General features: G+C 39.6%; 1 protein-coding gene across 3 annotated transcripts in view; it reads left to right on the top strand.

Moving 5' to 3' along the window:
• Positions 1-14191, top strand: part of Gap43 (growth associated protein 43) — a 92703-nt gene that overhangs the window by 39564 nt on the left and 38948 nt on the right. For all 3 annotated transcript variants that reach the window (XR_010039440.1, XM_063225008.1, XM_013151711.3), the window contains exon 2: positions 9750-10332. Coding sequence is in view for 2 of the 3 variants with exons in the window: in XM_063225008.1 (XP_063081078.1) it covers positions 9750-10332 (583 nt within the window). In the remaining variant the exon portion in view is untranslated. The remainder of the gene's footprint in view (positions 1-9749; positions 10333-14191) is intronic.

Consider the following 14191-nt stretch of genomic DNA (forward strand, 5'->3'; position numbering starts at 1 on the left):
GGAGAAAATGCTTCAAGTTAGAATTGTAGACATGTAGGGATTTAGGTCAGTGGCTCAAGCAAGGTCATAAATTCCATCCTCTGTACCAAAAAAAAAAAAAAAAAAAAAAGAATTATAGACATTTGGTAAAAGGGAAATCATTGACTAGGCTCTCCCTGCACATATGTTTCGTAGGACCGTGAGCCACATGTACTATTTCCCTGTTTATCCACAGTGGTTTAAAACCTCTAAGGTATGTTTCTGGGTACTTCTGTATCATAGCATAGTCAAATTTTTGCACCCACTTACCAGAGGCTGCAGACATATCAGGCAGCTTTGGTTTGTTCAGCTCACTGGACTCTTAACATGACTTCTGCTTGTAAATTGGACTTGAAGAGAATCTAGGGAATTATTATTCTCCTAGGAGACATTGTGTTATCTCATAGGGAGGGGTAGCTGTTGGGCCCCTAGCAATCTTATTGTTAACACTCCATTCTCATAGGAGTGTTCGTCCCTTTGCCATCCTCATTTGAGTGCATGGCCACAATGCCTGATCAGAGACCCCCTATCGTTTTCTCAGCAATACTTTCTCTGCTTTTTGTCATTTCTCTCTGCTGCTTTCAGAATTAGGAAATCCAGTCTCTGAGCTTTCTCAACATCTCAAGTATGAATTGTCCACACTGAAATTTTCACAAAGAAAACGAATCAGCATCACCTGGGTGACGAGATCATAGTGCCACGGCCCCTGCCTTGAAAATTGAGTTCTACTTTTCTACTGTAAAGAGATTTTGGAAGAGGAAGATGAAACAGGAGTGACAGCTCAGATGCCTAATCCTTTAGACACTGAAATATCTCAGCGGTGGCGAGCGCTGCAGTGGCAAAGCCTTGCTCTTAACTGTCTGCCTCCACCCTGCTTTTTACTTTTCCTGTGAGGCTTGAGAGGAACTTAAAGAGATTAGATCTGTTCTGTCTTCATTTGGCTGCTTGACTTTCTGTAAGACTTTGCTTACTATAGTCATTCAACCTCATGCATACTCTACACAAGTGTTCTGAGTTCAACTCCTATGTGATTTTCAGCAAGTTCATTTGTGTCCCTGTGTTATAGTCCTTTCCTGTATAAAATCATAGTATCCAGGCCATAACTTTACTACTTGCATTAAATTAGTTATTATAGAATAATATATATTTCATAAAATCTTTTTGGCAGATATATACACATAAAACATAATTAAGTGCTTAGAAGAATGCTTGATATACAGACTTATAGATTCTTTCAGTTTATTATTCATATTCATATATTTTCCAAAGATGCTTTATAATCTTTACCTTTAACATGCTTTAGAGGGTCACATTATTTTTTAGTATATGTACTCATGAAACACCCCTCATGGAGCTATCAATAACAGAAAACCATGAAATATTTGTCAAAAATTCACCCACTCTGTAGTCTCTAGGTAGCAGTGATTTTCACTTCATTTGTGTTGTGTTGTTAGGCTATTTTACAAATATTAAAGAAAATTCTGCATACTATGTGTTAGTATCCAATTAGAAGAAATGGAGAAACTGAATTGGAAAGAAGTCAAGTATTTTAATGTGAGCCAAGTTTTAAATTCAAATTTGTTTGACTCCAAAGTTGTGCCAGGGACCATTTAACAGTGAGTATTAGTGTCCAATAACCATGAGAACACGAAACTCCAGAATGGAATTCCTGGGAAGAAAGGAGGAATAGTAAGCACAGTAATAACTATAACAAACGTAGATTCATAGTTATGCTTTACTTATTCACCTAGATTATCTGTGTTTGCCCTTAAAGAGTCCAGCTACTTGGGGACAGAAATCCAGCCTGGAAACCTATTCTTACTCAGGACTGTATGCACCTGACGACACCCACCACCATCAGCAGCTGCTTTGTGCCTTAGCTTCACAATAAAGATATTCATCGAACAATACAATATGTGTTTTAGAGTCATAGAACATATTTACTCATTTTTTTGAGATTTCTCAAGTAGTGTTCTAAAACGACAGTCACGTGCTCAGTGATTATTCTAGTGAAGCATGAATAAAATTATTGCAGCTGTACAGCAGTGCCCCTGCCAGTGTCCTATCAGTCACTTCACTTGTAAAACCTGTGGGTTTCCAAGGAAAATAATCTAGCTCCCCCATCCCAAAACATTCTTGTCCATGATATTTGCACCACAGAGACTCTAGAGCATTAACTTTTTGTATAGTCTGAAAGACAAATTCCATTAATTAAAAGGTGCTCTCAGCCTTACAACGCATATTAGGATTACCACTTATTCAGTAGTACTTTCTGTATTAGTCAGCTTTCTCTTTGCTGAGACATTATGCCTGACTCCCATTATTTAAAAGAGGAAAGATTGAATTTGGCTTTCTGTGTTGTCAAGGAACTTGGTCCACAGTCAGCTAGCTTCAAGGCAAAAAAAGTCATGGCAGGCAAAAAATGCTCAGTTCTTGGCAGCCAGGCAACAGAGCGGGGAAAGAGTGCGGGTCAGCAAGAAACCATACACAGTACCCAAATTCATACCACCATGCCCCCTCCAAACACCCAGTGTTGTGTGCTGCCAATCCTTGGATAGATTCCAAGGCCAATCAATTGACACTGCACTCTAACCGCCATAATTTCTAAATGAGCAGTGTTAGATTCTTGGGTTGATTTTCTCTTAAGTTCTTTAAAATATGAATGATTAGAAGCCTTGGTTTAAGACTCATCTTACCAATTAAGGGACTCTCTACCAGTCTATTTACTCATTTTGTAAAGAGGGTAATACATTTCCTTAATCTATTTCACTGTAATATCTTGAAGACAATACTATAAGTTGAAAATATTTCATCTTGTGCAATACACAAATGCAAGCCATTTTTTTTTCATTTTTCTTACTCTTGTAAAGGAAATCCAGGTTCTTTTCCATCTCTCACCAACTAGACTTATTAATGGCATGCATTCTAATGTCAGAAGATATGTACTCTTCCTAGATCCTAGGTACCTGAGGTTTGAGTATCATTAACTATCCTAGGGGGCTGAATTGGACACAGCTGGAAATATGATGTTAAAATGATCTTTTCCCCTCAGAAACAGATGTTACTAAGCTAGTCCTCTACAAAATGTCTGGCAACAGCTCATAAGTTTTACGAGATATAAATGCATAGAGTAGCTTTCAGAACCAGCCTGAGCAATTGTGACTGGATGTGTGAAGGAATATAGGTGAATCAGTGTGATAAGTAAGTGAAATAGTAGTTAAATGAGTTTTTCTTGAGATGAAGGTAAAGCTCATGTATTTTGAAGATGAATAGACGTTATCACTAAGTTGTTGGACCATTTGGAGTTTGGGGGATGGATACAATTAGAAAAGACTGAGAGAAATCAGTTAGTGTGTGTCAATTGGTCGAAGAGTGGGACTAACTTTGACAATGCAAACAGATCTCCTGCCTTCCTAAGAACAGGAAAGATTTGAATTGTATACTGTGGCCCACTTTTGATAGCTTTGTGTTTATCTCTTTGAAAAGGGATAGTTAAGTAGAACTATGAGCAGTGGCTTCTCCCCTCTCTGGGAAAGCAATAATGGGAATGAATAAGGTCAAATTCAAATTACCACTTCCCTTTGGTATCTATCTTATTGTGGATGTGTCTTAATCTCATGATGATGCAGACAATACTAGAGAGCAGACTGACACTGCAATGATTATGATGAGAAACTGAGCATATACAATGTGTCAGTGACTGCTAAGTAGTTTGTGTACATTAACTCATTTAATTTTCACAGCAACCCAACAGTACTGTTCTCTTATTCCTCTGGCTTACAGATGAGTAACTTGAAGCTAATTTATTCAAGGGCAAGAGCTCATAAATGGCAGAGATGGATTTCCAATCTATACCTACCTAACACCATGCTCTTGTGCAGTAAGGAATATGTGTTGTTTACATTCTACTTTGAAAAGCACTGGACAAAGAAAATGATGATGACCAAAGATGGGCTCTGACATTTAGAAGCTGGATAACAGTAAATCTTTTCCTATTCTTTCATTGTTTTATTATAAAAACAGGTCCAGTGATGTGTTCTGTACATGGCTTTAATGAGGATTAAATTAGGATCAAGTTGAAACACTATATATATATATATATATATAGAGAGAGAGAGAGAGAGAGAAAAAGAGAGTCTTCATTACAAGTGTAAGAGGATAGAGATGAATGATGCTAAACAGTGGCTTGATGATTGTCACTAGCATTCATAACAAAGAGCTTCCCATAGTGGAGCAGAGATATCCTTCCAATTGGTTGATTTTGCCAATGTACATGTTCTGTGGTCACCAGCACAGTGCAACATGTAAATATTTTTCGTAAAGATACTTATAAATATATCTTTCAAATATTAGCTGTGCTGGCCATCTTTTAGCAGTTGGTCATCACTTGCCATCTTCTGCCTCAGCTCAGGGTGCACTTTGCTCTTTGGGCCTCCCATCTGGGGAGGATTCACTTCTGGTAGGGGGCTCGGAGCTGGGAGGTTGTTTTCTGGTTTTCCCCAGATGCACAGCTGCCTGCTGTTCTCCCTCTCAGTTCAGCTGTTTGCAGAAACAGCCTCACAGTTGCTCCCCTGAGTGGTCTGTGATGTTTAGCTTTGCCGCAGCTCTATAAAGAGTGAGACCTTCTCGCAGCCCTATAAATAGTGAGACCTTCTCTTCGGTACAGTGAGGTGGCCATGGCGGGATAAAGACCTCTCTGAGACCAGAGTTTAGCATCTTTCTCATATTCCCCGCCCTGCATTTGAATACACACCTTCCATAGGTTATCGACACAAACTTTGGCAGTGGGCAGTGTTCATCAGGGGGCTGCTCCCACTGCTCACATCGAGCTCCTTTCTCCCAGGGCTGATTCTCACAAGGTATTTATTTGACTGAGAGTCTAACTTTGACCCTTTATTCAGTTAGGCAGCTTAGATCTATGTCTGACATCTCCAAAAGTTTGTAATGCAAGTCATTAGGGTTTTTTTTTTTTTTTTTTGGAAAATCAATCAACAAATATGTTTTTGCCCACTTACCTGACTCAAGAAATGTTGCAATATGCTATATCTTTATTTAAAGTTGAAAAGAAGTTCCCTCACCTACCGCTCTGCGAGGATTTTCTTTTCTTTTTTTTTTTCCCTGTCTTTTTCCTTTTTATCGGTACCAGGGATCGAACTCACAACTGCCTGCTTCCAAGGCAGGTGCTTATGCCACTGAGCTAAATCCCCAGCCCCTCTGTGAGGATTTTCAAGACCATTCTTCACATCTCGCATTCCCTTGGAAATTGCTCAGTCATCATAGTGTATGTGGTCCCATGCATCCAATAACTAAAAAAAGGACTTTATACTGCACTTAAAACCAAAGTTTGAACAAGTCATAACAATGGCTAGCGAAGCCTAACGGGTTCATTGCCTTTATGTATGTCCTGCCTCCATTCCCCTCATGCTCCTAGAGTCAAACTTAGCACTGATGGAACCTACATATCCCCACTGTGAGTATTCAAGTTTTAAATAACACCTATACCCCTACATCTGCTCATAAGCCTGCAAAGACTTTTCATCTACAAAATAGACCCCACTTTCTCTATTCATAAGGAGCATTCTTCTCTATTTCTAATCTTTGAAATGTTCAAAGGAAGTACAAAAGTTCCACTGCAAACTATTTGAATACTTAGATATATAAAGTATATTAACAAAGTATTGATAATGCAAAAATATTAGTAATGTAAGATAGTGCAAAAGATTACTCCATGAATTTTAACTCAAATTATTAGTAAATATTAGAGTAGTCCATAAGAAAGTATTTACTAAATTTCATATATACCCACCAACATTTTATTCTCATTTTGCAAGCTAAACAAGATTTTGAAAAGCGTAAACCTCTAGTGCATAAAGAAAAATATTCCTCAGGTTATCACTGACCCTTCAATTTTGCTTCTCAAAAATATTCCATTTTCAGTCAATAGATGCATTTTGGTTTACTAAAGAGGTTCTTAGAAGGAAGAACTAGTACATCAATGATTTCTAAGTTATTTAAAAATCAATCATTTACAGAAGAAGTGAAGTATAATAGTATTATATATGGCTAGCAGAAGTAGATACTAGGCTTCGTTTTTCTTTGCTTGGAAAGTTGTGGTGTCCCTATGATAAGTGGAAGTGTTAAATGCATTAAAATGTTCTGTAAAAAAGGATGGTGGTTATTTTTAGTTCTCAAAGCTACGCATTCATGGAATCTTATGTACTCATCCTCTCACTGGTGTCAGTGTGACACACGAATATTCAGTATTGTTAAATGAAGCAGTGAATGAGAATGTTGTCCTGAAGCTTTATGGGTTGCCTGCTACATCATAGTCCAAGTTATTCTAGGTCAGTTATATAAAAGCATTGGATTTGGGGTTAAGCGCACTTGGAGGAAGAGACTTGAGTTCGAATACAAGCTAGCCCGCTGACTTATTCACTCTATGAATTTATGCAAATAGCTTAATTTTTCTGAGCCGAGACGTTTATCTTTCAGAAACTGAAAGCATTTTGCTGAATGTACTGATTGATTCCTGATTCCTCTGGACTCAAAAATATCCTTTGTCTTAAGTAAATTAGTCTATTTCATGCTGGAAAAAAAGTTCTAAGCTGGCTGACACCTTGGGGCTACCCCTAGAAACCAGTAATGAAAAATATTCATATGATTTCTTTTTCTTCTTGCAACAAAATACTCTCAGTCCAGTTACTTGAATTAGAAAAAATGACTTTTACCAGAAAATAACCTGTAGCTTGAGCCATTTGAAAGATTCAATTACAAAAAAAAAAAAAAAAAAAAAAAAGGTATACACAGGCAGTTCAGCATCATCTAGTTTAAAATTTGTTTCACATTTGTCTTTACCCTCCCCTGCTGCATCTCTCCCCCATTTATCTCTTTGTTTGGAAAGTCTTTATTGTACTGGGTGTGTTTCTTTCAAATATCCTAATATCCAGTTTCCTTAAATCTCTAATGGTGTTAAGAAGTCCAATAATTTCTCCAGGCCAAGCTCCATGCCTGTGGAGTTCTTTATCTCCTAGAATGCATCTTCCTGGTGGAATATCTGGCTCCTTTGTCACTGACTTTACTTCTTTCTCCTGATTTTGTTTTTTCCTTGTTCTCTTGCCTCTTGCACACTTTTACTGTCACATTTTTTACTTGAGGTTGATTTCACAACCTAGGCACCTGAGTAGTCTGAGCCTTTCTACGCAGACTTCGTAATATAACTACATAACTGTTGTATACAGGGGCTTAAATTCTGGTCCTTTGAAATGTCAAAGTATAGGAAGCTCTGTGTAAACAGAGGGAGGGGAGAGAGAGAGAGAGAGAGAGGAGAAAGTAAAAGAAGTTCTTTGTTTTTGTAATCCTTATAATCTATATACCTTCAGGTTCCTAATTTTTGTTGTCTAACTTTTTATAGACTTTTATTCATTATGCTTTGTTTTCTTAAAGGGAAGTCAAGGCTCTAAAGTGGTTGTTTTTTTGAGCTACTAGAGGGTCTTTCCTGCACACATGTCTACTCTGATCATATTTTTTTCTTCCATAAGGAGCAATATTTGTATTAAAGAACCACTTAGCATCAGTATCCACGTACAGATGTCCTATCCTATAAGAAAAGTGCCTCATTCAGAAAATCAAAGTGGAATAAAATAAATAACATCTTGGCTCTGTGCTCCATTCACAACTGTTAATTTTATAGGGTTATGATCGCATCTCTGAGTGGAGAGCTCCTGGCAGGGACAGCTGCTCCCATGCCCCAGATTGTACTGTGTGAATCCCAGTAGGAGTCATCAAGAACATCAGACTGGCAGGAAGGTGGGGGAGGAGGGGAGAGAGAGAGAGACAATTGTAGCATGGCAATGGGAGACCGAAACTGATTGGCCTTTTCCTCTTTCCTTCTTTGGATGAATATATGCATGACTGAGGAAAAGAAAAGACATCTTGAAGTTTGCTGAGAAAATTGTCAGCCCTGCTTTTACCCTCTTGCATATTCTGTTCAAAAATATATTTATATATCCACTGGCATGGCGATGGATCTACGCAATGGCAGGCCTGTGTCCACCAAAGAATGTCAAACAGTATTGTATCACAAGTGGCAGAATCTGGGTCACTGGGACAGGGCTGGTATGACAGGTGGAAAACGTACTGTGTGTTGGCTGCTGTGGCTTACTTCCTAAACAGGAGCAAGGCCAAGGTCAAGGATATGGCAGATTTGAACCAAGCATGGGACATGGTAGATGATGATCTTTTCTGAACGGTCTTTTGAAGAAGTTTGCTGCATTGCTCCCTGCTCATTGTTATGTGTACCCCAGGGTCTAGAACAGTACCCACAAACATGAACAAAAGGTTAATGCTCATCAGTTAAAGCAAGGAAGCAATGAACATCATCAGAAGCCAGTTGCAGCATCCTTGCTGAACAATGGAACTGTCTAGAATTTTGTGTACTTGCATGTATCTTTTAGTTCTGTCTTGTGATTTAATTTCCAAGTGGAAAAATGTCACTTGTAGTACTTAGGAGGCTGCAAATATTGGTTTCAAAAACTAAAAATTGTGTCTTTTCATTTTCTTTCTTTGATACCAGGATCACTTTATTGATGATAACAGAAAACTAATTTTAGGCTTAAACTGTTTTGGGAATAAGAAATTTAACTTAGCAGCTAACACATCACTTCTTGAAAAAATGGAAATAGTATTTTTTCGTTTTATAGAAGATTCCATTTGATAGAAATAGAATAATGAGTATTTTTTATGTTCCAAACATAAAGACCTGGTGTGATTCTCTTTGTTGTCCCACACTTAAAAGAAAGTAAACATCATTTTGTTACCAGCATTCTGAGTAGTCAAATTCTGTACAAATTCCTTAAGGCAGTGAATTCATTGAGATTTTGCATAAGTCCTGATGGAATTCATTGTTTCTATATTTATTTTCCTTGAATATATTATTTTCCTTGAATGTATTATTTTCCTTGAATATATTTTCTCTGCTAATCTTGAAATATTAGGGAAGAATGTAGACTTTTTCATAATATATTTTTCTTTCTTTCTTTCTTTTTTGGTACTGGGGATTGAACTCACAACCTTGCACTTGCCAGACAGATGCTTTATGTAGCTGAGCTTAACCCCTGCCCCTACAGAATATGTTTTAAACTACGGAGTTTTACAGAATGGCCCACAAATCCTGAAAACACAGTGTCATTCAGAATGCTTTGATAAAACCTAGGGCAAATTTAATTATCATGATGTATCTTTTACTTTTTTATTAGTACATTTTAGATACACCTAATGATCACATTATCACAGGAAATTTCTACTTGTCCATGATATATCTTGCTGCTTCTTTCTTTCCCCCTTCTCCTCCCCTCCCTTCAACTCCTCTTGACTTATTTACAAAAGCTTCCTTTCCATTCTTTTCCCCTTCTGTTTTTTTTTTTTTTTGTTTGTTTGTTTTTTTTCTTCTTGTCCTTGTTCTTCACCTTTTAAAAAGGATGGCTTCTATGGGGAGTTGAGAACTGAGCCAGGGAAAGGTAACATGAAATAGTAGCAGTGACTTTGTAATGTCAAAACCACCATGGTTTTTCCTATAAAATGCCATGGGAGAGGCAGCTGGCTTCATTGGAACTTTCACGGTATTGCTGATTCCTAACTTATAAACTGCTCAGTGCCCACTGCTGAATGTCTTGAGCTGCAGGCAGAGAACACCGAGAGAGCTTTCCTTTCTTGTCCCTCTTTTCTCCATAAAGGTTGAAAAAAATGATGAGGACCAAAAGATTGAACAAGATGGCATCAAACCCGAAGATAAAGCTCATAAAGCCGCGACCAAAATCCAGGCGAGCTTCCGCGGACACATAACGAGGAAAAAGCTCAAAGGAGAGAAGAAGGGCGAGGCCCAGGCCGCGGAGGCCGACGCCGGCGAGCAGAAGGAGCCCGCGCCCGCCGCGGACGCAGCGGCCCGAGAGGGAGACGGCGCGGCCGAGGCGGCCCCGGGCGCCGGGCCCCAGGCCGAGGAGCCGGGCGCGGCCGGGGACGCGGCCTCGGAGGAGAAGAAGGGCGAGGGCGGCCCCGGCGCGGCCCCGGAGCAGGCCGCCCCGGCCGCCGAGGAGAAGGCCGGCTCCGCCGCCGCCGCCGAGACGGAAAGCGCCGCGAAAGCCTCCGCCGACACCTCGCCGTCCTCCAAGGCCGACGACGGCCCCAAGGAGGAGCCTAAACCAGCCGACGTGCCTGCCGCCGCCACCGCTGCTGCCGCCACCTCCCCCGCTGCCGAGGACGCCGCCGCCGCCCAGCCTCCCACGGAGCCCGCGGAGAGCGGCCGGGCCGAGGAGAAAGGTGAGCCGGGGGCTGGCCGCGGGGAGGGGGCGCGGGGAGAGGGCGGCGGGCCGCGGGAGAGGGCGCGGGGAGAGGGCCGAGGGCCGCGGGAGAGGGCGCGGGGAGAGGGCCGAGGGCAGCGGGAGAGGGCCACTCCGGATGGTGTCCTCTGGAAATGGGGGGGGGGTGCTTGTGCTCAATTCTCCCAGACACCCCCAAGCTTAAGAAACGTGTGCATAGCAGCCAGTACTAGGGAGATCGGGCCATCATCTCTGAAGGAGTGCTATCCACAGTCAAGTTAGATAAACCTGGTTAAAAAAACAAAACAAAACAAAACACGCTTGTCTCTATTTAGTTTAATAAGTAATCACTCCGGGTGCATTTTTTTTTGGGGGGGTGGTCAGAACAGGTTAATATGGTTATTTGGCTCTACAAAGAACTTGGTCTAAATACAGCAAATTCCTTATTGATCCAGATGATTTAGTGTGTGACTTGCTGGCAGCCAAAACCTAATCTTAGATTACAGTAGTGTGTTTCTGAGCATTCCACTCGCCATCATTTGGTGACTAGTGTGTGTGTGTGTGTGCACAGTTTTGTGTTTTTTTGTTTGTTTATTTGTTTTGGACGAGGTGGGATTGAACTCATGACCTCACGCTTGCCAGGCAGGCATTTTTGCCCCTGACTAAATCCCTGACCCTGTATAGAGAATGTTAACTGTGACACTAAGTAAGGTGAATCATAATTAGGAAAGTAAATCAGTTGATATTGCCAAAAACAAAAGAAAAAACACTAAATACACATATTGAAGTCAAGGATAAATTAGTGTATTACTGCAGATACTGTTTTCTTCCTTATACATAAATAAAGAAATAGGTTCTCTCAGGTTTGGAGCGCTAACTCAAGTTACTGTGTTTTCATTATTATTGGCCAAAATGCCTGTGCAGGATTGGCATGGAACATCCGAGGAACAAGAAAAATACCTTCAGCTTTGGAGACTAGGTTTATTCTCCACCCCAGTAAAGGCACAGTGATGTAGGAGGCCAACAGCTTGGAGGTCTTTCTCTGACCTAGTACAACTCATGATCTATCATGACACTAACTCCAGAGATCTTTAAAGTTGCTTCTGTGCCAACTTAAATTTTGGAATTTACTTATACTTTTAGAACCCAATAGATTTTTTTTTTTTTTTTTGAGTAGCAGGAATCGAACTCGGGACTTTGTATTTGCCAGGAAGGTGCTGTGCTCCTGAGCTCCACAACCCATACATTTAACCCACACTGTGAGCACAGGTCCACATATAGGCGGGGTCCCATTATGACCTTGAGAAAAGACCTAGTTTGTGAGAGTGCTATCGGGAATATTCCAGTATCTCACCATCGGACTGAGAAGATAATCATTAAGCACTTGCCTCAATACACATTTCTCCAAATTAGTTGCTACAGGTTGACAGATGACCATTCTAGACATTTTCAGATAGACTTCTTTCATTTCACCGCTAAAATTCCAAGTGTGAATTTTGATTATACTGTCGTCTTTATGAACACACTGTCACACTCACCCCAGCTCTACATAAATCACCTGACTCTTTCTACCAGTGATGTATTTTAAGTATTGTAACTACAAACCTGCCCCAAGGGCCTGACCTTGATGTTATGGAGATGGAAATTTCCCCAGGAAAAGTAAGTATGTGATAAAGACAGATGTTGGTTTTAATTTACATAGCAAGGCCAGTCATGCTCTTTTCCTTTGGGTTTAATGTTTAAGTCTCAGTAAGATGTTTGGAAATCATTTTGGATGGGGACAGACTATCATGTTGTTCTCTAAATCTTGGAGATTAATCATGGTCTTAAACACAGAACATAATTAATTTGTCTACATCATAAATTTTTAACTGGAATTTGAGTATAGACATAAAGGCATGATGTCATTTTAGGTATAGACTCATTATTTGGGTTAATAGGAAAAAGGACTTAAATTCATGGAAAGTCTAATATATAATACATTTAAAGAAAATTCCATTTTGTTATTTTTAAAATTGTAGTCACTAAATAAATTATTAAAATATTTCATGTGGTATTCAACAAATGTCAAATGTTAAATGAACAAAAATTGGCTGGATTTAATTTTCAGATAATAATTTATTCACCAATTCATGTATTTTTCTTGCAAATTTTCTAACTCTATTTGATTAAAAATTATGTCTGGTTGCTGAAAATAAATAGAAGTTACATTCTGTCATAAATTTACAAATTTCATCTGAAAAGTCTCAAGTGAAAGGATTGAGTAATGTACATTGAAAGGTGATTGAAAGTACAAGTGAAGGTCAACCTGAAATAAATCACCAAGGGCAATTTATTTTCTACTTTTTGTCGGCTTTGCGTAGGTATTGTCCTCTTGATTCAGTTTTGACGTGCTGTTTGTAGTTTGTTTTTGAACCCAGTAATCTGTTAACCTCACTGGCTGTATGTGACAAGCACAAATTACTCAGTTGTGGTGAATTTCATGGAATCACAGAAACCCTAGATGACAAGGAGATCTATCACATCATATCATCCCCAAATTCCCAGAGTCTCTACAACACATTTCCTCCATCTCCCATTGGGTTTAATTCTCAGCCAAGTTACAATAGCAGAATTTTCAACTGTGCTGTTCTCTTTGGAAATGGTTGATTACCATGACCTTGGTTTAGGAGTCTATGGCTGTCTAAAGGGGATAGGAAAGGAGCTAAGACATTGAAGTCAGGGTGCAGAAAAAATATGTCAAAGGAGAGAATCTAAAAAATAATTTCTTTGAGTAAGAGAGTCAAACAGTTTGGACTAATGGTCCAAATGCCTGTGGAAATTATTTATAAATTTAAAATAGCCTTTTTTACATTTTTAATATTATTATTACTACTGTTGCTACTAAATACCACTTGGATTAGGACCTTAGCATTTAGTTAATTTTGTTTCTTTTTAAATTCTCTGACTTTATGTCTTTCTGCCTGTTTTACCACTCAGCTGGCCCAGGTCTCAATATGCCTGTGACCAAAATGTTTCATCATATTATGAGAAGAGTATTTAAGACATCTATAGAACATTGCTGCCTTCCTACCTTAGGAGAGAATTTTCAGACTCCCTTTAATGATCATGTCCTTGAGTCTCCTGCTGAGCAGTGTGCTCATTTGCTTGCAGCGAAGGAATTCTCTGGTTCCTTCACTCTAGGGTAGCCCACTGACTTTCCCCAATATGAAACTTCAAAACTTCTGCTGTGGCCATGTGCAGCCATGTAGCATGACTGCAGCAGCGCATCCAGGTGGCTGGCTGTCAACTGGTGACATCAGCTGGGTGACTGCAGCAGGGCCTTGACAGTGTTAGTAAGTGCTCAGAACTGGAGTTCTGAGTCACTCTGGATCTTCTGTGTATTGACATGGCTGGATTTTATTTTCATGGTCTCATGATTTTCAAGTTGGCGTCATTAACAGTGACCTGGACCAAAGCTGTTTCCATTTGCCATTCTCTGAATAGAAAAACTAACTGCATCTCCTCATCTTCTCTGCTCTTCTCTTTTTGTTTTCCTTCTCTCTCTTTCCTTCTCCCTGTGTTGCTTATTTCCATTTTTCGTTAGTTTTCTCTTCCATTTGTAGTAATGGTGCTATGCTAAGTACTGGGAGCACAAAGATGAGTAAGATATGGTCTGATCTTAGGGAGTTTCCAGTGGGAACTGGGCAAGTGATGACATTCAAGCAATATCTTTATAGTAGTACATTAATAATCCTAGTGAAATTCTGCAAGTTAAGTATGAAATACATTTATATGCCAAAATACTTAGAGATAGAATATGAATGAAATGGTCCTTTACGGGCCAAATGCATTTTGACTCACGCTAGAAAACAAGTTTT

The sequence above is a fragment of the Cavia porcellus genome, unplaced genomic scaffold (genome assembly GCF_034190915.1).
Source record: "Cavia porcellus strain 051 isolate PalLab524CR breed Dunkin Hartley unplaced genomic scaffold, mCavPor4.1 scaffold_15, whole genome shotgun sequence".
Taxonomy (NCBI): domain Eukaryota; kingdom Metazoa; phylum Chordata; class Mammalia; order Rodentia; family Caviidae; genus Cavia; species Cavia porcellus.